The sequence below is a fragment of the Mesocricetus auratus genome, unplaced genomic scaffold (genome assembly GCF_017639785.1).
Source record: "Mesocricetus auratus isolate SY011 unplaced genomic scaffold, BCM_Maur_2.0 Super-Scaffold_100018, whole genome shotgun sequence".
NCBI lineage: Eukaryota > Metazoa > Chordata > Mammalia > Rodentia > Cricetidae > Mesocricetus > Mesocricetus auratus.
In genome coordinates, this window is record NW_024429199.1 from 14,185,498 (window position 1) to 14,209,925 (window position 24,428).

Genomic DNA, 24,428 nt, shown 5'->3' on the forward strand with positions numbered 1-24,428 from the left:
CAGAGGAATTCAGATCTTTCATCCTGTATAAAGGTCATACCCTACTGAAGAGCAGAGCAAATTATGTAAAAGGAATGAGGTACAGGTTGGACAGTGTCCTTTCCAAGTGAATCAATTGATCTTTCAGTCAGCCCAGCTGGCTTTTGCTGCTTTCAGGCAGCTGGGGCTTGTCTGAGTCTTTGTGGCTTAGCTTTTTTTCTGAGAACTCAGCTTTTCTTGCTTATTATGGCAGGAAGGGGCCTAGTGAATCTGGTTGGTTTCAGGAACCTCCCTGAAGCTATTTTGAGTTGTTTTCCTTAAGTGCTTCTTACTATAGGATGCAATGTTTTAATCTTAGGAAACTTACGTAACGGGTAGTGTTTCTTTTGACCCTGGCTGTCCCCAGCAAATAGTCTTTGGTCTAGCCACCACATCTTACATTCATACTTAGGGGATGAATGGGCCCCAAAGAAATAAATAGTATGGTAGGTACATCAATCAATTCCAAATATAGTAAAGATTATATTTTTTTATTCAAAGTTATCTTAAACAGGCTTAAGAGTACATAGTTTTAAATGCTCTCAAAGCCTATTATTAACTTTGCCACAGGTTAAAGTTTGGTTTGCAAAGGCAACCTACAAGTAGTAGTTCTTAAACATTTCCACATTTTATGATTTGTTTTACACTAACCCAGATTGAGTTGTTACTTATTTTCTTACTACTTGCAGCCCGACACCTATTGTCTAGTTTTGGCTATTAAAACTGCTGTAGTGGCTAAAGACTAGAGCTCAGTTCTCAGCACCAGTCAGGCAGTTCACAACCACTTGTAAATAGACCCCAAGAATCCAGTGCCTTCTCCTGCCCTCAAGCCTGTCTGTCTCTTTCCTAGACAGTTACAGTATTTACAAATAAAATATACCAAAGTTTGGCAGCTGCTATAATTGATGTCAAATATCCCTATATAGATGGCATGGTTCCCAGGAAACTACAGAAGGTGGGGCCTTGTGGGCATGTCCTTGAAGATGATGTAATCCTGGCCCCTTTCCAGGGTGAGGAGTCCAGAATCTTGCTCTGCCATGGATTCTCACTGGCATGGTACCTTGACAAACTTTTTAAGTTTATAGTGAAAGTTAATGTAGTAATTCACAGATAGGGATATTTTTATCAATACAGTTATGTACTGGTTCATGTTTATGTCAACTACAAACAAGCTAGAGTTATAGAAATAGAAAACCTCAGTTGAGGAAATACCCCCAACTATACTGGCCAGTAGGCAAGCCTGCTAGTTATTTTCTTAAGACATCATTGATGTAGGAGGGCCCAGGCCAACCTGCAATAGTATAGAAGCAGGAAGATGAAATCATAGGGAGTAATTACTGCCAGTGAGGAAGCTGTACTCTCCCATGGCCTCTGCATCCATTCTTCCCTGAGTTGGTTATGGGGTTTTATCACAGCAGCAGAAAGAAACCCTGAGACCAATTACATTGTTCACCACACTGACCACAACTTTTAAAAACATGGCTGGCCTGGCGAAGGACACGAGGTGTGCACTTTCAGTTTTCAGAACTAAAATGCATTCTCCAAACTGAACTGGCTCACCTACTGAAGGATCTTTAGAGGTAAGAACACCACCTTACTTTTGAGAACCAAGCCCAGGATTCATTTACAGTCACAAAAGGGGTAAAATTACTTTCAAAATTCATTTTTCAGGGCAGAAAGTGGGTATTTCCTCTGGAGAGCCAAGTTCTTTTCACACAGGAAAAAAGAAATTGAGTTAAATTCACATTAATGCTAAGAACTACCACCACACATTTTCTCTGAATTCATTTATTTAAGACACATAACAGCCATTCAAAATTGTGAAACACAATAGTAACACAGAGTAAGTTTGGGAAATTAAGAGTAATTGTTATATTCCATGTGCAGAATAAATATTTTTAAAGAAGCAAATTTAAGCTTTACTAAATACTAATTTACACATAAATAAGCATTTTTATCTAAATCAAGTTGACTATCAACTACATGGCAGTAAATACAAACATTTTAAGCAATGTTTAAATGTATAGTGTTATATAATGTAAGTAGTCTATTCTAACAAGTTCATTTATACTCCTGGACTTCATGTTTGGATAAAAAGCATGCTGAATAGCAGCAATACATATCACACAAATTATCTACTGTTAATGATTTATTAAGTGAATAGTGCATTTTGGATACAAAAGTTTTATGTCAGAATATTGGCTAGTTTTGGTAAACACAGTTTCTCAACGTTGCCACTAACTAGCTACTTGAGCTGGACTAGATCTTAAGTACCCAGCCCAGAGTGTAACAACACTTCATGTTCCATCCGAGGTTTCCCAGTTTGATTTGCAAATGTTTAGCGTCAAATTTTTCTAACACATGATTTTCCTTTTTAAAACCTTGTATAAATGTTTCAGAGCTGCTAACATCTCTCTGAAATCCATAATTGTATGTTTGTAAAGACCAAAGTTCATTTTGTTGGTGAAGGCCACCCGTTTTTACAGAAAGTCATGATCTAAGGTCTTAGATCTCATAATCTATGAGTATTCACTTTAAAACCTACTACTGGAGACTTTTCTATGAAGGCTTTTGTATGTTCCTTAGCTTCCCTCCACATCCTAACTTTTCCATTGAACATGAACATTCTGTACCAAGTAAGAGAAAATCCTGGCAAACCTAAAAGTGACTTGCATTTTTCAGACAACTAGTTTGTGACTTATCTACATAATATTAGAACAGCTATTTGCTTTGCAGTCCTCTGTAAGGCAACACACCAAGTATTTGAAAAGGCAGCCATAGTTATGTTTCTAAAATAGCATAAGGTCTAACACAATTTTGAAACCAATTGTTAAGAATTCTTGTCACTTTTAATTTCATATGTACAAAGTAGATGATATGTCTATCAGCATCCATCTTTCCTAATTTACTACCTTATTCAAAATTCTCCCTTTGCAGTTCATATCATCAATACACTTAGCAAGAATGTGAAAAAAATGGCACAGTAAATCTAATTCATGCAAGAGAAAAATAGTTATACAACAACGCATACAACTTTACAAAAACTGCGAATACTGTTAATGTCAAATAAACAATGACCAAAATGGGACTTTCATGCCAGAAGTCCGATTCAGTCAAAATCACGATTTGTAAGAACCAGTGGTGCTACCAGTGTCCAAACGTACAGCACGATGCCAATCCAGCTGGAAGAGATTTTCACCCACACTGCTGTCCACTGGCTCTTCATCTCATGCGAAGGTTCATACCTAAAATTTGAGGAAACAGAAGTGACTACTTTGGTAAGTGGACTGTGTTACTAAGCCATCAAGCCCCTTCACTCCAGCGTCCTTTGTATGCAGTTTGTGATACCAATGTGCAATAGCTCATCCTGTTGCCATGCCTTCCATACTGATGCATCAGGAAAACTTCTTTGAATACAGCACAGAACTCTGGGGCAAATCTTTCACATAGTTCTGAGGCATTGTATGTAATTCTATGTTATTAAATAAGAGCAGATGAAACAAGTAAATAATATGTACCTATTATGTACAAGGCTGAAAGGTTTATGGGCCTCCCTTCTCAGTTAATGCCACTTCCTCTCTTCAAATTTGACAGATGGGGAAGGAAATATATCCTTAAGTTGGCTGATTTTTGTATACCAACAGAAATATACATCTTTTTTAAAACTATCAATTACTGAGAAATACTTTTAAGCTTACTTAATAAGATGTAGTTTAAGAATATGGTAAAATATACTTTTTCATAATAATGAGTAAATATTAGCCTAAAAAACATCAGGTAAGGATAATATTTTTCTCCATCTTTTGCTGATACAATAAATAATCTTATATACTATTTAGAGATGAATTAAACATTATTGAAAACACACTTGTTCAGTCACATCAGTAAATGTCAGTTTTGCATAGAATTTTTGGTAATCATTTGAGATAGTCAGTTTAAAAATAAACTATAAATTGTTACTGATGGAAGATGTCATTCTGTAAATCTGTCTCTTATTGGTTGTTAAATAAAGCACTGTTGGCCAATAGAGAAGCAAGATAGGTGGGACTAGGAATCAAGGAGGATTCTGAAAAATAGAGGCAGAGGGAGACACCATGTAGACCGCCAGAGTAAAAGGTCTGGACCCTTTCTCTGGTAAGAGAAATACTTATATTAACAATTATGAGTTAAATACTTAAGTCAGAGATAGCCAGTAAGAAACCAAGCAAACGGCCAACAGCATCATAATTAATATAGTGTCCTATGTGTTACTTGGGGGTTCAGACAGCTCGGCAGGGCCCAGGTGGCTAGCAGAGGAAAATTATAGTTACTTTTTATCAGAAAAGTATTTATGAATTAATTTTGAAGACATAATAAACATAGTAAAGAGAATACTAAAAATCAAACCACATAATATATTTGCATTAAAAGATTTTCAGATTATCTTATATCTGAAACTTGTATCTGATACTTTATGTGTATGATTGTTTTACCTCTATGAATATGTCTGCATATGGTGCCCATGTCTATACACGGTTATCAGGTCAGATACAAAAATTGTATCATATGGGTGCTGGAAATTGAATCTGGGTCCTCTAGAGAAGCAGCCAGTGTTCTCAACCAGAGTCATCTATCTCATTAGCCCAGCTTAATGATATAATTTTAAAAGAACCATTGTTTATAAAACTATATTATTGCTAATGTGTGTTAAGAATAAATTTACAGTATTAAAAATTAAAACTAACAGCATGTTAAATCAACTATTAATATGCATTTCTGTTAAAACATGGTTATATAAAGTTTTCCATTTAAACTTCTTCAAGATTTGGACAACCATATTTGTGTAATTGTTAAGCAAGTAAAGCCTGCACTTCTCACTCTCTCAGAATGCACTTTAACTAAATACTGAAATACATCAGAGTATTAAAAAATATTCTGGAGCTTGAGAAATGGCTTGCCTTGCAAACATAAGGACTGGATTCTGACCCCCAGCACCCACATTTGTAATAAGCCAGATATGGAGGCACTCACTCACTTCTCATTCCAGAGGGTAAAGGTGGAAATAGGGTAAGCATTGGAGTTTTCTGGTTAGCTAGCTACTCTATACCAGTGTTCTGCAGAACCTGAGGAACACATGTGAGTTCCATCTCTGGCCTTCACACACCAGGTACAAAGTACTAGTCACTGGCATGTATTTTTACAAGTCATGAAAAATCCACCAAAATTACATGAAGTTAATGTGAAATGTTAAGTACCTGTACCAGTTGGTGAGGGTCATCATGATATAAAGCGAAGCCAGGAAAAGCATGAAGTGAAAGAAGGAGTAACTGTAAGTGACGCCATCCCTCTCATTATCTACAGCTCGGTGAACATCATCCCCGTCTTCTAGGGATCCATCACTTCTGGCATTCCCATCTTCTATCAGTGTTGACTCATCACTTGTTAGAGTCAGTTTATTAACCTGACTATTGTTGGAAGTACGGATGCTGCATGAAAAAGTCAAGGAAAGAAACAACTTTTAAAAATAAATAATTCTAATTTATATAAATACACTTCCTGTAAAAGTAGATTTTATACCCTTTCTTACCTTGAGTAAAACACACACAGTAGGAAGAGAACCAGTCCTATAATTCCTTGGGGATGCCACCACTGGACAGACTGCCCGTCCTTTGGGAGAGGCCTTGTAGTATTGAAGCCAATGATACTTAGTAGACTTGGATTGCAATTTGTTTCTATAAGGAACATTAATGTTAAATTAAATGTTAGAGTAATATAAAAAATTAGGACATATTTAACCCTTGGAACCTCAAAAAGGGTTGATTAACAGAGGCACAAGCTAATGACATAATTGAACATTATATATATATATATATATATATATATATATATATATATATATATATATATATATGTATGTATATATATAAAGACTTATGGGGTTTTCTTGCCTAGCTTTATTTTAGAGAACTGTTTAGAAAACTTAAATCACTTCATTTCCAACTTTATGAGAGCCAAGATATCTTGATCAACAAATGGATACAATTTACACAACCCACCTAAAGTAAGTACATTTAGAAATACAATGCAAACTGGTGTAGCCATTTCAATATCTAACAAAATAGACTACAAGCCAAAACTAACAGGTAAGGACACTACATTCTCATCAAAGGAAAAATTCACCAAATGGCATTTCAATTCTGAACATCTGTGTCCCAAACTCAAGGACACCCAAGTTTGTAAAACAAACACTACTATAGCTTAATCACATATTGACCCTCACACACTAATAGTGGGAAGATTTCAATACCCCACTCTCACTGATGGGTAAGTCATCCAGACAAAAAGTAAACAGCGAAAGCTGGAACTAATGAACATTACAAACCAAATGAATCTAACAGATTTTTACAGAATACAAAAGAATATACCTTCTCTTCACCTCATTAAACTTTTTCCAAAAGTGACCACATACTTGGACACAAAGCAAGTCTCAACAGATAGAAGAAAAATGTAATAACTCCCTGAATCTTGTCAGACCACCATGGATTAAAGATGGCTAGCCACAAAAGAAACAGCAGAAAGCTTACAAACTCAAGGAAACTGAATGAAAATGGGCATAGACAGAAATAAGTTAGAGAGTCTACAATCAAATGAAAGCACACATCATACTCAAGCTTATGGGATACAGTGAAAGGGGTGCTAAGAGGAAAGTTCATAGCACTAGGTGTCCATATAAAAGGAATCAGAGATATCTCATACTAGCATAGCAATTTAACAGCACACCTGAAAGCTCTAGAAGAAAAATAAGCACACCCAAGACCAGACAGTAAACTGAGGGCTGAAATAAAATTTTTAAAAAAGCAAAGAGAACAATACAAAGAATAAAACCAAAAGTTGTTTTGAGAAAAATCAAGATAGACAACCCTTATCCAAACTAGTCTAAAAAGACAGGGAATATCCAAATTAACAAAATTAGTAAAGGGGGACATAAGAAGACTCCAATAAAACCCAGAGAATTATAAGGACATACTAAAAACCTGTATCCACCAAATTGGATAATCTAAAAGAAATGGATAATTTTCTCTATAGGTATCACTTACCAAAACTAAATCCAAGATCAGGTAAAATAAACAAATATTAAACCTTTAAGGAAATAAAAGCAGTCATTAAAATTCTAATTCTAAAATTCTAAGAAAGCCCAGGACCAGATGTTTTTAGTGCAGAACTGTCAAAATAGAGTTAATGCCAATACTCTTCAAATTATTCCAGACAATAGAAACAGAAGGAACATTGTCCAGTTCATTTTACTCTGATATCTAAACTACACAAAGACTCAACAAAGAACTTTCACAACTACAGACCATTTTCTTTTATGAACAAAGGTACAAAAATATTCAATAAAACACTTGGAAACCGAATGCAAGAACACATCAAGAAGATCATAAGTGGGCTTTATCCCAGAGATGCAGGGATGGTTCAATACATAAAAATCTGTCAATGTAATCCACAATATAAACAAACTGAAAGAAAAGAATTACATGGTCATCTCATTAAAAGCAGAAAAGGCTTTTGAAAAAATCCAACACCATGATAAAACCGGAGAGATTAGGGATGCAGGGTCATAACTAAACATAGAAAGGGCTATTTACACCAAGCTAATATCCAACACATATTAAGTGAAGAGAAACGCAAAACAATTCCACTAAAATCAGGAACAACACAACGCTATCCACTCTTTCCACATCTCTTCAATATAGTACTTATTGCTAGAGCAATAAGACAACTGAAGGAGATCAAGAGGATACCAATTGGAAAGGAAGTAGTCAAAAGTATCACTAGTTGCAGATGATATGACAGTATACACAAGTGACCCTAAAAATTCTATCAGTGATCTAGAAACTGATAAACACTTTCAGCAAAGTGGCTGCCTCAAATAATATAAAATATTTTGGGGTACCTCTAATCAAGAAATAAGCAAGAGGAAGATATATGACTGAAAATTCAAGTCTTTGAAGACAGAAACGGAAGATGTTAGAAGATAGAAAGCTCCCACAGTAAAAACACTCATCTTACCAAAAGCAATCTACAGATTCAATGCAATCATCTTCAAAATTCCAACACAATTCTTATCAGACCTTGACAGGACAATTCTCAACCTAATATGAAAAACAAAAACCATCAAACAAACTAAAAACCAAAAAACGGGATAGTTAAAAAAAAATCCTGAACAATAATAGACCTGGTTTTTCATTTAATAATTAAAAAAAAAGGCCAGAAATACACATTGGAAAAAGACAGCATCTTCAACAAATGGTGCTGATCAAGCTAGATGCTTGCATGTCAAAGAATGTAAATAGATTCATACTCATCACTCTTCACAAAACCCACGTCCAAGTGGATCAAAGGCCTCAATATAAAACTAGTCGAGTTGACAAAGTGGCAGGCTACAGAATGAGAAAAGAGGTTTTACCAACTCCATTCACATCTAATAGAGAGGACTAACATCCAAAATATACAAAGAACTTAAACTAAATAGCACAAAACCAAATAATCCAATTTGGGGGAAAAAAAAAACAGCACAAAATTAAACAGAGAATTCCCAATAGAGGAATAGCTGAGAAACACTTAAAGAAACATTCAACATCCTTATCCAACGCAGAAATACGAATCAAAACTACCTTGAGATTCAATCTTATACCTGTCAAAATGGCTAAATTCAGTAACACAATTGACAGCTCATGCTGGTGAGAATATGGAGCAAGAGGAACACTCTTCCACTGCTGGTGGGAGTACAAACCTGTACAGTCTCTATGGAATTCAGTATAGTGGTTCCTCAGAAAGTTGGGAATCGATCTACCTCATGATCGAGCTACATCACTCCTAGGCATAAACCCAAAGGATGCTCTATCCTTACAAGGACACTTGCTCAACAATATTCACTGAAGCTTTATTCATAAAAGGCAAAGAAACTGCAAACAACCTACTGTCACTCAATAGAAGAATGGATAAAGAAGAGGCGGTGCATGTACACAACAGAGTATTACTCAGCTGTTAAAAAACATGACAACACTTGATCTTAGCCAAAAGGCCGAGAAGCGAGGCATCACCATACCTGACTTCAAGCTCTATTATAGAGCTATAGTCCTGAAAACAGCTTGGTATTGGCACAAAAATAGGCAGGTAGACCAATGGAACCGAATCGAAAGCCCTAATTTTAACCCACACACCTATGAAAACCTGATTTTTGACAAAGAAGCTAAAACTGTACAGTGGAAAAAAGAAAGCATCTTCAACAAATGGTGCTGGCATAACTGGGTAGTGGTATGCAGAAGACTGCAGATAGATCGATGTTTATCGCCTTGTACAAAACTTAAGTCCAAATGGATCAAAGATCTCAACATATATCCAGCCACACTGAAACTTTTAGAAGAGAAAGTGGGAGATACTCTTCAACGAGTTGGTACAGGAGACCACTTCCTAAACATAACACCAGTGGCACAGGCACTGAGATCGACAATTAACAAATGGGACCTTCTGAAACTAAAAAGCTTCTGTAAGGCAAAGGACACAGTCAAAAAGACAAAAAGGCAGGCCACAGAATGGGAAAAGATATTCACTAACCCTACATCTGACAGAGGGCTAATCTCCAAAATTTACAAAGAACTCAAGAAACAAGTCTCCAAAACACCAAAGGATCCACTTGAAAGGTGGGGTACAGAGCTAAATAGAGAATTCTCAGTAGAGGAGGCTAAAATGGCCAAGAGACACTTAAGAAAGTGCTCAACATCCTTAGCCATCAGGGAAATGCAAATCAAAACAACTCTGAGATACCATCTTACTCATGTCAGAATGGCTAGAATCAAAAACACCGAAGACAATTTATGCTGGAGGGGATGTGGAGAGAGAGGAACACTCCTCCACTGCTGGTGGGAATGCCGACTCATACAGCCTCTTTGGAAATCAGTATGGAGATTCCTCAGGAAAATGGGAATTAATCTACCACTAGACCCAGCAATTCCACTCTTAGGCATTTATCCAAATGAGGCAGGTTCATACAACAAGGGCATCTGCTCCACTATGTTCATAGCAGCATTGTTTGTAATAGCCAGAACCTGGAAGCAACCTAGATACCCCTCAACTGAAGAGTGGATAGAGAAAATGTGGTACATTTACACAATGGAGTATTACTCAGCAGAAAAAAACAATGGAATCTTGAAATTCGCAGGGAAATGGATAGCACTGGAAGAAACCATCCTGAGTGAGGTAACCCAGTCGCAAAAAGACAAACATGGTATGTACTCACTCATATATGGATTTTAGATATGGATCAGGATAGTGCCAGTCTGCACTTCCACAGATAGAGAGTCTGGGAAACAGGAAAGAACCTAAAAGATATGCATATATGCATAGTACCCAAGAGAAGAGGATGGAGACAAGATCCTCTGAATGGATGGGGAACAGGGCGAGGGGGTAGTGGGACCTGGGAAGAATAGAGGGGGTAAAGAGGAAGGGAGTTGGTCATGGGGGAACAGGAAGTTGAGGGGGTGGGGGTAGAATAGGGGGAAGAGGGAATCATAGGATCGAAGACAGATCAGGCACCAGAGTGACCTCGAGTGATCTAAAGGTATAACATCAATTGGCAAGCTAAGCAATAGTGGAAGGACCACCTCGAATGCCCATTCCTGATAATGAACTTGATGTCTATAACTATCCGGGAGCCTACATCCTGGGACTGATGGAAGCAGAGGCAAACACACAACTAAGCACTGAACTGAACCCAAGGAACCCAGTGACAGAGAGAGAGGAATGATGAGCAAATTGGCAAAGAATGGGCTGGCAAAACCAGCAGAGACAGCTGATCTGAACAGGGGAGTGCTCTTGGACCCCAGACCGACAGTGGGGAGGCCAGAATGGGACTGATCTGGACCCCCCAAATGTGAGTGTCAGTGAGAAGGCCTGGACAACCTATGGGGCTCTGAGCTGTGGATCAGTGTCTATCCCTGGTATACAATCTGTCTTCATGTGCCTATAGCACAAAGAGAGATGCTCTCTCAGCCTGGACTCTTAGGGGAGTGCCTTGACCCTACCAAGAGTAAAATGATAGACTCTAGACATCCCCTATGTGGAAGGATTTGGCAATAGGGTGGGAGGGAGGGTGGAAGGGGAGTGCGGGAGGAGGGGAGGGAGAGGGAACTGGGATTGACATGTAAAACAAGCTATTTAAAATTAAAATAAAAAAAATAATGTAAATCATCAAAAAAAAAACATGACAACACAAAATTTGCAGGTAAATAGATGTAACTAGAAAAAATTCAACCTGAGTGCATTATCTCAGACGCAGAAAGATAAATATGGTATATATTCACACATAAGCGCATATAAGTCATTAAATAAATGATAACCAAGCTACAATCTATAGACCCAGAGAGGTTAGGTACAGAGGATGGGCCTGGGGGAACACATGGTCTCTCTAATTTTAGGGCAAACTGGGTGCAGGTGAGGATAGGAACAGAGGGGAATCAGGTAGAAAGATAGATGTGGTGGAGGGAGAGATGGCTGGAATTGGGAGGATGCTTCGGGGGTGTGTAAAACCTAACACAATTCCAAATCTTCAATCTCAACTTTATTGATGAAAACTACGTAAGGCTAAATTCTCAAGCAAATCATTAGTGATATTTTAAAACTACTTATTTTGGCATGAGGGACGAGGATTTCTATACACTAAGATCCCTGTCTCTACAACAACTGAAAAAGTATCTAATGAGTTTGTAAACAGTGTGATGAGTCAGAGCACGTATTTTATACAAATATGATTTTACAGGAAAAAATTATTTTCTAAAAATTGTTATTTCTTTGTCCTTTCAAGACATACAGGCTTTTTATTTCCTAAGGGACTCAGTATGACTCAAGTACAAAGATTCATTACAAAGCCAGTTATTTATTGCAAGATAGTTACAAAAAAGAATGTGAAAACATTACAATTAAATTTACAACTGAAAAAGCACTTAAAGTGGTTCATACCCAGCATGGTGGAGGCTGTGGCAGAAGGAATGCCAAGAGGTAATGATCAGCCTGTCCTACAAAGTGAAACTTTGTCACACACAAAACATTGAATACTTTATTTCTTCCTATATACAACTATCTTAAACACTATAAATGTTAAGTATACATGTCTTCATGATTTCTTAGAACCAGATCATTTTGTTAATGAAGGAAGAAACTAAATGAAAAGAAAAACAGCAATAGCTTAAAGATGAAGTAGTACTTACTACTTACATGCTCTACTCCTCTACCAGTCTAATTAAGTAATTTCCTCCCTTAAAATGAACAGCTTTGAATAAAGAAAGTCAATACTACAAGACTGATAAATAAAACATACCTGGTTCATTGGTCATAGCAGACCATGTCAAATACATTGTGTAGACTGTAATTACTGAAGACTGTAACAAACCAGATCTTGGTTGTGATTCCTACAAACAGAATATTAAGTAATGTAAATAAATATCTGACATTCTGATTGATGAAATTTGGAAGTTGAAAGCTTCAAAAACTGAGTGTGGGTTAGTACGTACTTGGATCTTGGGCAGTATAGACATTACAGAAGCACCAATGCAGAGAAGCATGTTGACACTGATAAATGCCTTATTTTCCGAACAACCGGCTGGGTGAGTGTAGTAGACAAAGAATAAGATGATGGCAACTAATGACAGCAAATAATTCATAGCTGTAGCTGATAACAGGGCTGGGAAAGAAGCACAATTGTATTATTAGATTTCTTAATAAAAATATTAGAAATTCAGCATGGCGCTTGCTTTTAAATAAATCTTTTATTTTACATAACTAATCAATTAACTCAAGCTTGCTATTATAATTATACTACAACAGAAATCCCCTTAAGTGCTAGGCATCCTTTATACTTCTATAAAGCATTCCAAAACTTTTGGTTTTTTTGTTTATTGCTGCTGATGAATTAACACAATTATGCATTATTTTTAGAAGTCTTACCTTTTAAATTTTTACGTTTAATGTACTGGGAAATTTGAGAGTAAAAATATATGCTTTAAGCTATGGACCCTGAACATCATCCTGGCTATTCAAGGGTCTTCTGGTTTCCTTACTAGTCCTCAGATATAGAGCTAGTTAATAAGTTACAAATTTTCAACAAGTTGCTGATACAGCACTCATAAACTTAAATTGAAAATCTCTTTATAGGAAATTAGAACACAAAACTCCTAAGATTTCCTTGCAACCCATCTGTTGTCATCAATGTTCATTATAATGAGGACACTCTATGAAATAAAAGCTTACCTGCATACCAACACCTTGAGTTTCCTTCTTCCATTTTTTCAACCCACGTTTCATTCCAAGAATGGGCAAAGTCAATAAGCAAGACTAGTTGTATGAGGATGAAACAAAAGGCACCTGCCATGCCTACATAAAACCACACTGAAAGGAAAAATAATATCTATTAAGCAAAGGGACAACTGCTTTCGTTTTTTATTGTTTTTCTTAATAATCATGTTACAAAAAGGGAAAACAAAAGTATATGGAAATTGATTTTGCAACTGGGAAAAAAAGAAAACCTAAACAGTAAAAGAATAACAATTCCAGGTAGCAGTTACTGTGGCATCCTATAAAACAAGCAAACAAACAAAAAAATCATCACAGAATTAAAAAAAAAAATCCTCACCAGTTGTAAAAGTGCCTTCAGGAATGAAGAAAGCTCCAACAATAATTGCGACTGCTGTAGCAAATTTAAAGAACCAGAATCTAAGACAGAAAGAAATGTAATTTTTAATAATAAGCACCCAACAAATAACTCTAACAGTACATCTTTTCAGAACCACTTAAAGAACGGCTATACTTTACATAATAGTTTTAAGCATATACTTAAGAAAAAAAAGACTCCTACATAGGCTATTGTAAAGATGGTCTTAAGAAAAATGTGCCAATAATTCACTTGAGAATACTGGCTTCATTCCAAAGGATTGAACTGGATAATATGTGAATATTTAAAGTAAAAATTAATTTCACAAAATGAATAGGTTTAATAAATTATGACAGATGTCTATATCCCAAATAATAATTTAAGCTACAATGGCAAAAATTTATTATAGAATATTTTTATTAATGTAATATTATATTTTTATCCCATCTTTGGTATAGCATGTTAACAAATCAGCAATAAAACATATCAAGAAAAAATTTGTAGGAAGAAACAGACAAAATTAAAACATTTAAATAAACATTTAAATAAAGAAGACTGATTAGCACTTTTTTCTTTCTGGGTTATGAAAACAATTACCTAGAAAATCAGTGCCTGTTTGGGAATAAAGTTCTTTTCATTTGGTTGCCTTGTAGATCTAGGAAATTGACAGTTCTATGAAATAGGACCAGATCACCAAAAGCTAAAAGAAGGGGCAATAGTACCTCTTCCTTCAATCATGTATATACATCCTCCTTTGAAATTAAAATACATCATCAGAGGTGATGCTAATCAATGACTTACCACCATTATTTAATATTTAAACAAGACTCTCTAGTAAAATCAACTGGAGTTCTTAAAACTTTTTCATGGTCATGATGATTCTGCTCTGAAATTTCTTTGGATAAATTCAAAATTACCAGGAGGGAAAAAGGCTCTCTAGACTTTTCTGTCATGTAATTCAAGGCTTACCCGTTGTGGACAGCGGCTCTAGGATCGCTGCTGCTTTTCACTTTGATCATTAGTAAAGAGAGGAGAAGGTAGAACATGGCCAAGCCAAAGCACAAGCGATACACAGCTTTGTAGCCAACCAGAATATTACAAGGAACAACACCCTTCTCATTCTCACAGAACCCAGGAATCTAGGAAAACAAAATGGGTTTATGATCAGCATTTTCATGAACTCAAAATTCCATGGCAACTGTAATTTGCGTTACAAGTCATGCACTAGGGGAGGCAGAAGTAGGCAGAGCTCCATGATTTCCAGGTCAGCCTGGTTTACACATAGGTCTAAGCCACCTGGGGCTACATAGTAAGACTTTTTTCACAAAAAAACAAAAAACAAAAAACTTCCAAATGAGCCAATAATAATGACCTAACAATGGCCACATCTATGTTGGATGATTATTTTGAGCTGACAATGTATTGTAATTCTTTAAATGTGTATCTGAATGTTACATAAAAAACAAAATGTACATATTTATAGCATACCATAATTCTAAATTTTATAAGACTTGCATTCTACTGTAAGGTACATATTACATATGTAAGGTACATGGGAAGAAATGAACAAAAGCTTAAATTACATAAAAGTCATTTTTAAGACTGCAGAGAATAAAAATGGCTTTTTAAAAATCAATGCTATTTAAATCCATTTAGGATCATAAGTAGATTATTAACTTTTTTGATGTTTTCTATTTTTTACACATTTTCATTAATTAACTTTTACATTCCAATCCCAGTTTCCCCTCTCTACTCTCCTCCCACTTGCTCCACAGAGAGGGTAGGGCCTCCCCTAGGAAGCCTACTAAGTCTAGTTGAGGCAGTACCATCATTCTAGTTGAGGCAGAACCAAGACATCTCTCTACCCCTCAACACCCCTGTGTCTAGGCTGGGCAAGGTTAGATTATTGACTTAACTTGAGCTGGCAATATAGTCATACTTTTATTGAGAATCTTGAGAAATAGCAGTGACCTTTTCAGAAAGGTAACTGGGTAGGGGTGGAGAGGTATAATAATAGAGTCCTTCCCATAATACACAGGTGAGGCTCTGGGCTTGGTCTCCACCGACACTCACAAAGTCACAGTTAAATTAGAATGCAAAATAGGAACTTTTGTGAGTTAAGTGTCAGTATTATTTAAAACTACATATGTTATATGTGTAAGAATAAACCATTCCTCCCACACCTAGTCCCAGTATCACAAACCTACTGAATTTTAGGTATTAGTTTTATACCAGTCATATCCAACAGCTGCTGAAATCCTTACCTTCTTTAATCCTTGGTACACTGACAAGTTCCAACAATTCTGTCTAAATCCTGTATGTTTAGTTTCTCCCAGTGCTGTGACTCCCCTCTGTCAGCTCACTAAAGAGCTGTTAAGGAAGCTATGACACCACTAACTCTGAATGGGTTTCCACAGCATATGCTGCCAGGATTTCCATTTCCAGCTCTCGAAACGTGCTCAACCTGGTCTCAACTAATGTGTTCTCTTTCCTCACAGATGTACAGGGTTTGGCCTCCATAACATCTGCCCAAAATTCATATTTAAAATTTATTTATTATGTATGGACATATGCCACAATACACTTCTGGAGACCAGATGGAACTCAAGCAAGTTAGTTGGTTTTCTCTTTCCATCGTGCAAGTTCCTAGGAAGGAACTCAGTTCACTGAGCTTCGTAGCAAGTACATTTAGCCAAAACCACCAAGTCACCTAACTGGCTACCTTGTAACTCTGATCCTTAATAGAACAAGATTAGGAAGGGGGAAAGAATTAGATCATCAAGTTCATCCTTCATTAAAAGACTTGTGCCTTTACATGAAAGGGTATGACACAGCCTGCTACTTCTCTCCTTACAACATGAAAATGCAAGACAGCCGAATGCAAACAACAGACCCTCACTGGACTCCAACCTTCTTGGCACACTTATTTCAATACCCCACAACCAAACATGTAAGACCGACACTTCCGTTAATGTCTTTATTGTAATTTTTTCAAAGATTGATTTTTGACTATGTATTTGTGTGCGTATATATGCACATGACTACAGGAACCTACAGAGGCCAGAAGAAGGTCTTCAGATTTCTGGGAGCTCAAGTTCAGGAAGCCATGAGCCACCCAACAATGGATGTTAGGAAACCAATTCTGGTCCTCTGGAAGAGCAGCAAGCACTGAACCGCCTCTCTCCAGCCCTTGTTTCTGGGTTAAGATCAGTATTTTCCCCCTAGTTTCCAAGAATGCCAGTCAGACTCAGTCATTACAAAATCCATAAAATCTATTTGAGGCCTGTTCCCTCACTTATCCTATCATTCCAATATCCTCTATATTCAAGCATTTGACTTCTGTCTTTATAAAGTTAATCTCCAGACATAATTTACTCAAGATCTTTCCCCGCTGTTACTGCTTCCTCATTTTCAGGCACTGCACTTAAGTTTTACTTATTTTTAAATGTTGCTTTTCAGGAACAAAACCCACAAACAGTCCACTTTACAATTACAGTGCTATTGGCTGGAGAGATGGCTCAGCCGTTAAAGGCTAGGCTCACAACCAAAAATACAATTACAGTGCTATTACCAAAGTACAGTTTCTTTACTTTTTTATCCCTATATATGTGTATGTATGTCTATATATATATATACACACACACATATACATGTATATGTTATACACAATAGATTTCAACATATTTTCATACATACATATATTTGATCATATTCACCCCATCACACTCTTGTTTCCCTCCATTTTCTGCTGATCCCTGTCATCTTCCTATCTACTTTCCTTCCAGTCTTTTGTTTTTCCTTGGACTCACTGGGCTTCATCCAGAAGCATTGAAGGGTTCTTTACAGGACCATGAGCATCTTAACACTGGCTACACCACTGAAAAAATTCCCTTGCCCCAGAAACTACTAACTGCATGTGAATTCCAAGAAAAGGCAGAATCTTGTGAGCTCCTCCCTTCTCCATCATTGGATGTTAGTGGATTCAATCTTGCGCACATTCTGTGCACACCCAGACACTGTGAGTTTGCAATTACAATGGTTATGTTATACCTGAAAGTTGGGATTAAATGCCACTCTTCATTTACCTCTGGTTCTTACCTTCTTTCTGTCCTACTTAAACAATGTTCACTGAGCCTTGGAAACAGTGACATACATAACCTCTTTATGGCTGAGCACTCAACCTTCAGGTATTCTCAACACTCTAACCAGTTTATGGGCCCCTGCAGGTACTGCAGACACTCCGTAAGCATCCACTGTAAAAAACAAGCTTCCCTGACCAAAACTGGCAATATCACTCATCTATAGATTTGAAGAACAGTTACTTAGAAGGAAATCTGATGGATAGTCTATTTAGTAAAACACCAGCAGTAGAATGCCCACTAGGCCCAACACTCTAGTTACATATTTTCAATAAGGTTGACAGTAAAAGAATTTACAATACCAGATGTAAATTCCTTCCAGTACACTGGGCCTCAAATCTAATCACAAGGCAACTGGTCATCTCTAACAGCCTTGCCACTGGACTAAGTAAGACTGCTAATGACAATTCTTTCCCAACAGCCTGCATAGCACCTTCTGATATGATGAGGGCTTGTCAGCAGGAAGGAGGCATGCAGACCACTGCCAGCCTGATTTCTTTATGTCCTAAGACTATATAGCATGTGGTTTCTTCAGTAATGGAATCTACCATCTAGTTCTGGTGGGAAACCAAAAACTGTAGAAATTGCCAAAGAGCATTTTCTGTGCTACCATTATAGAATTGAACAAGCTACCTCAATGTTTTTCCTAAGAGAATATGATCTACTAAAACTAGGGTTACATAGTACTGTATTTTCATATTACTTTCTTTTAATGCCCAAAAGTAACCTATGTATATTCTACAATGTCAGTTCATCAGGAGTAAACAAAAGACTGACCTTATTCAGTTGTTCTTCCATCCCTGGTATTAACATTACACAAGAAACACAAACTCCAACAAGCAAGAAAAGTGCATAGATCAATCTGGTCACAGTGGAGTTGTTTCCACTAGGGCAGCATCGGCACAGCAAGCATGGGGCGCTGCCACACAAACATGGGATCTGGGAAAAAATATGAATGATCAGCATAGTTCAAAGCGGTTCAATAAAAACATACATGCTACTTGCTGAAAAGGAGAGAGACATTAATTAAAAAGATTAAAAGCATCTGGTTCACATACATTATCTACCACAACACCAAAGAAATTGGTGTTCTTATTTTTTCCTCTTCCACTTTCTGTTTATAGGAATAAAACACTAAGAACAGGTTTTTTTTTTTTGAAGGCTAAGTGAACAACTGGTTAACAATTAGATAACTAGCTAACTTTTTCTAGTGAACTCTACACTAAACTAGGAAATAAATAGGCTCTTGACCAGAAGAGCTTAATGTATACAGGCATTAACAAGGAATGTCTCAAAAAGGCAAAGTTTAGGTATCTCACAAGGGCTGGCCATAACCTGGACTGAACTCTGTAAGTCAGACTTCAGGTTTGATGAACCAGGGTATTCCACTCTGGGGAAAGGAGTCACAGATATTCCAGGGCAATTGTGTTGTAGTAAAGTGCTACAGCCAATATAACTGGTAAGATGTACACAAGGCCGTTTTACATTATGTCACAGGAACAGAAATAGATGGCATAGTGATTATGAAAACATACATTTGAAAAATTAAAAATAAAGAGTTCTATGACTATAAGAGAAAAAAGTAAGACATTTTAAATAAAAGTAACCCACTAACCCAGTAAGAAAGGAAATATTCTGCCAGTGTACTTTATTTGAGCTATAGAAACAAAAGCCAGAGACAGAGAAACAGGGACAGAGAGACAGAGACAGAACACTAGCTCAGAAATGAAAAGAGAAAATAGCAGATCAGGGTGAATGGAATCACAAGAATAATGAAGGAGAAGAAAGAGGGAAAAAAACAAAAGGACTAATAAGCATGCTATCCAGGAACGAAAAGATACAGCTGATAACAAAATTATGAATGGGGAATAGTATCTGACATAATTACTTAAATAAATACAGACCGAGATGAAGTAACAGTGATATGACTTTTGCTTTAACAGTGAAAAAAAAAAAAACCAAGTATTTCAGACACAGTGGGAATTAATACAACTGTACAGAAGAAATACAAGGTAGTGATTTTGGAAATTAGATGATGTAAGCCATAGAATTTGCCCATCTTTCTACCTGGGAGAAAGGCTCAGCACAACAGTCTACTTGCTGAGACACAGATAGGAATTCAGAGAAGCGGAAGCAGCTAGCACTCCCAGGGCAGGGCTCCACAGAAGTGGAAGCGATGGGTCAAGCAAGCTCTATCCTCTGGACACATTCACATTCACAGAATGAGTTACTCAAGGAGGTTGTGGGTGATGGGTAGAGAAACAATATTACTGGGGTTACTTAGCATAAAATAGGCTGTACTCATTAAAAAAAAAGCAAGCATCAAAGACATAAAAATCTTTTAATTCACCTATGTCTAAGAACAAACCCAAAGAGTTAACATGAAAGTACGTGCAGCCTTCATCAAGGTAAATGACATCTAACAGAAAATGGGAAGTCATGCAGAGAAGCAGGGAAATAAAATCCATGAGGACCAAGTACTCAAAACTGACTGGGAGGGGACACATTTATAAAGGTCTTTTAATGTGACTGTCATGTACACTTCCCACACTCAAGTAATAGAGGGGAAACTCCAGCATGGAAAGGCTCACTATGGAAGATAATTTAAAAGAATCCTATTAAATATTTGGAGATTTCAAAAGATATGTCAACCAAAAAAACAGAAAAGACGAATGAATCTGAAGCCACAGCAACAGGAATGATCGACATAAAAAAAGGATGTTTAAAAAGGGGATCAGTGCTTTGGGACACAACTTCAAGCAGTTAATGTGAGTGAAATTAAGAATCCCTGAAGGACATAAGAAAAAGGAGTAATCCTGCAGAAATAATTACCAAATTTCCCTCAATTTAAAAACTACACATTCACATGTCTAAGTTGAATAAAGCCTCAGCAAAATAAACACAATAAAAATTATAGTAACACCACAACAGATTGCTTAAAAATCTCAAAAGCAGGCAAAATAATAGTAATATAAATAAGTAAATAAATTAAAAAGGCATATTATATAGAGGAACAAAGACAAAAAAAGCATTGATACTTCAGACAAAAGTCAGTACTACAAGAGAAAGAATTTTGCAGTCATTGCAAATAGTGTTCAAAAGTTAAGGTAAAAGAGGAACATTTTTAGGAGCAAAGAAAGGTAAAGAAACCAAATTTAAAAGATACAAACCATCACAGAGATACTGAGTGTATATTCTTACTTAAAACATAGACAAGAATTAACAGTATTAAATCCAAAGATGCTGTAAGAAAGCAACAGGTTAATATCATCCTGAACATAAACATAAAAATTATTAACTAAATTTCAGCACATCAAACAGAAATATAAAAGGACTAGAATATAGTGACCAAGTTATAGCCTGGGCAAAAGTATGACTCAACTTTTAAAACAATTCAATTCACTGTATCAACAAACTAATGAAAAATGTTAACTTGGTCATCTCAATGAATGCAGAGAAGCTACATTTTAATTGAACGCATTTTTTTTTCCTACGACCTAAAATAAGGTAAGCATGGGTTTTCACATTTACAGTGAGGATCTTGACCAACACCATCCAACACCGGGAGACAGGAATAAAAGGTGCAAAACTCAGAAAGACAAAACTGAAGAGAATAAGACAGATGAACACCAAGTAGAGTGGACAACATACTGACTACACAAAAGCAGACTTTATATGCAGAATGTGGTACCTCACCATACTTGGTTCCCTAAACAGAGGTGTGCTATGCAGACAGGGAGCTGCAAGTTTTCTCTGGGTGACCAATGACCTTTGATGAGCTTTCTGCTGGAAATGGCAAAACTAGACCAGTCCATTAAAAAGTCAAAGCTGACAAGTCCCATTAAACTGTTCTGTCTCTTAGCAACTACAAAAAAAAAAAAAATCATTGCAGTACAAAATAAAAATGGATCAGAGGTGGGCATGAAATCAGTGTCTGGTAATTCCTAATTCTTTCTCCTCAATTATTTAACTACACTGACTACTTTGGGTAAAGAAGTGATTGTGTGTGTGTGTGTGTATGTGTGTGTGTTTTTTTTTACATTATCTAATTCTAAAAAAAATAAATTCTATTCAAAACACCAATGCTGACCTCAGGTTAGAGAAAGGGCTGGTAATCTAAGATTGGATAAAAGGTCCAGAGATCCTTACATGTAATCTTTCTTTCTTGTTTAGTAACATTGTTCTGTAATTATTTTATAAACAAGAAGGGAACAGTAATTAAATTCGACTAAGTTTGCAAAAAAAAAAAACTTTAAAAGCAAGTCGAAATTATGGGTTACTTGACATAATTTAATGATTTCAATGATAGAAAATTTTACTTTATTAAAGCTTTCAAGTAAATGAGCACATTAACTTGGGAATGTGAAAAAGATGGATTTATACTTAAGATATGCACTGGAATTCAGTAATTAGAGAAAAGCACATGGAACACAACTGATGATTCCAATTACACACAGTGACCCCTCAGACCAGTCACCAGGAAGCAGAATTACGATGCACAACTTGGCCACCTAGCTTCTGTCAGATTTAACCCTGCATACTGTTGCTACCTTTCCAATGTGCTAATGATGATGGCAAGGCAGTCAGTTTTATCAAAGGCATTCTTTTAGTGAACAAAAGTGGCCACCTAAGTTGTACAAGTCGTAATTTATCCCATGGTCTTCTCCAAAGTCATTCTGATTTAAAATACACATACTCCAAAAAAAAAATCTTAAAAGACGGTAATAAATAAACACTGACCTTGAAACCAAAACTAGATGTTCATAACCGAATTGGAAAACAATAAAATGGAGAATTCATACCCCTCCATCTCTATGATCTCAATAGAACTGCTTTATGCCCACATACAATCAAACTAATTCTAGTGTTACAAATTAAAGGTACCAAAAAAGTTAGTTTTATAATAACTACTTATAATTCTTTTTTTTTTTTTTGGTTTTTACGAGACAAGGTTTCTCTGTGTTGTTTTGGAGGCTGTCGGTCCAGCCCAGCCTCGAACTCACAGAGATCCGCCTGCCTCTGCCTCCGAGTGCTGGGATTAAAGGTGTGCACCACCACCGCCCGGCAGTAATTCTTGTTTGTTTGTTTTGTTTTTCGAAACTGGGTTTCCTTGTGTAACAGCTCTGGCTGTCCTGGAACTCGATTTGTAGGCCAAGCTAGTCTAGAACTCACAGAGAACTGCCTGCCTCTGTCTCCCGAGTGCTGGGATTAAAGACGAGTGCCACCATCACCTGGCAATAATTACTTCTAACTCTTAGTGTACGCATGTGTGTATGTGTGGTAGCATGTCCCCAGGGGTGCCAAGGTCAGAACAGGAGAGAGAGGCAGCTGTGAACTGCTGGATGTCGGTGCTGAGGACCAAAACTCCAGAAGCACCGATTTCTAGAAGCAACAAGCACTAGCTGAATCATCTTTCCAGACCCTTATTTATTAATTATTATTGCACTAAATTTTGCCTTCTGTATAAGAGTCAAGAGACTCCATTAGGCTCTTAATTTCTACGGTCAAGTTTCCACAGCCAACTGCAAATAGATATACAAGAGACTAGCTTGCTGGAGCAAGACCTTCCACCTAGTACTTGATAAAAATTAAGCATTTATAATTCAAGCTTAAACCATTAAGACATGGAGCATGCAAATTAGTCAGTACACTGGCTGGTTAATGTTCATGGAATGGAATCATTAGGTTAGTCAGAAAATTTTATGGGTTAAACTTAGAAATCAAAGGTTGAAGAGTAATATTGGAATCCAAATACCTCGTCCAAAGCTATGAAGGTCTTTACTAGAAACTGCATTGTCAATGTTCTGTCTATTGGGGGATGGGGTTGTCTGTGCCACCTGGTTCACGAAATCCTGCCACTATACTAAAAGCGGTTTTACTGTCTAACGAAAACGCAACACAACCCAGACTAAAGCATCGACTTTCAGGTTGCACGCCAATGTTTTACGTCAAAAAATATATATATTTGGTACCACAGAGCCGAGCAGCTTTCCTCGAAAAGATCAATTTGGAAGTCGCAGAATTCAAGCCGCTAAAGGGGAAGAAGGAAGGCACTTAAGGAGAGTCGAGATTATTTTATTTCACAAACGAGACTGGCGACATCGCCGCGGCTGTCGAGCTGTCCCCGATACGGGCCCCATTTCCCGGAGGCTGCGCGTCAGAACAAAGAGGCCTCCGGGAACGACGGGGCCGCAGAGCGAGGTGGGCGGGCACGAAGTGACAGAAAGAGACCAGGTGCCCACCGGGGACAGAGCTGGAACAGCGACGGCCGAGGCCGACACCAGGCGGAACTCCCGAAGGGCGCCCCCTGCTCGGGCGGCTCCCCGGCCCGCCCGGCCTCGCCCTCCCGAGCCCCGAAGCCGAGCCGCACAGACCGGACGAGGGCGGAGGAGCCGGCCCGCCCCAGCCCGCGCCAGCCCCCGGCCTCCTTACCCAGCTCGCCACGGAGCACAGTCCCAGCACGCCCCCCATCGCCTCCGCGTCGCGGGCCCAGCGGCTGCCGACAAGATGGAGACAGCTTCTCAGCGGCTTTTCTGGGCTTATTTACTGTCTGGCAGCCACTTCCGGCGCAGAAGGCATCCGCCCCT

The 24,428-nt window shown here is 37.5% G+C and overlaps 1 protein-coding gene across 1 annotated transcript; it reads right to left on the reverse strand.

The window, feature by feature from the left end:
• Positions 1-1,790: 1,790 nt before the first annotated feature.
• On the reverse strand, positions 1,791-24,428 carry Serinc1 (serine incorporator 1). Its single transcript, XM_040728345.1, has 10 exons — positions 24,274-24,428; positions 18,619-18,780; positions 14,672-14,841; positions 13,685-13,764; positions 13,303-13,440; positions 12,567-12,736; positions 12,374-12,464; positions 5,585-5,729; positions 5,253-5,483; positions 1,791-3,263 (listed from the first exon to the last, which is right to left on the reverse strand). Exons 1-10 carry the CDS (start codon positions 24,310-24,312, stop codon positions 3,128-3,130), a joined length of 1,362 nt encoding a protein of 453 aa, XP_040584279.1. The 5' UTR covers positions 24,313-24,428; the 3' UTR covers positions 1,791-3,127.

Excerpts from the sequence above, each read along its gene's own strand:
- Serinc1 (XM_040728345.1), bottom strand. The coding sequence starts at position 24,312 with ATGGGGGGCGTGCTGGGACTGTGCTCCGTGGCGAGCTGG. Across the intron at positions 13,441-13,684 it reads TGAAGGCACTTTTACAACTG|TGTGGTTTTATGTAGGCATG; the intron begins GTGAGGATTTTT and ends TTTTCCTTTCAG. Across the intron at positions 3,264-5,252 it reads ACCCTCACCAACTGGTACAG|GTATGAACCTTCGCATGAGA; the intron begins GTACTTAACATT and ends CTCAAATTTTAG.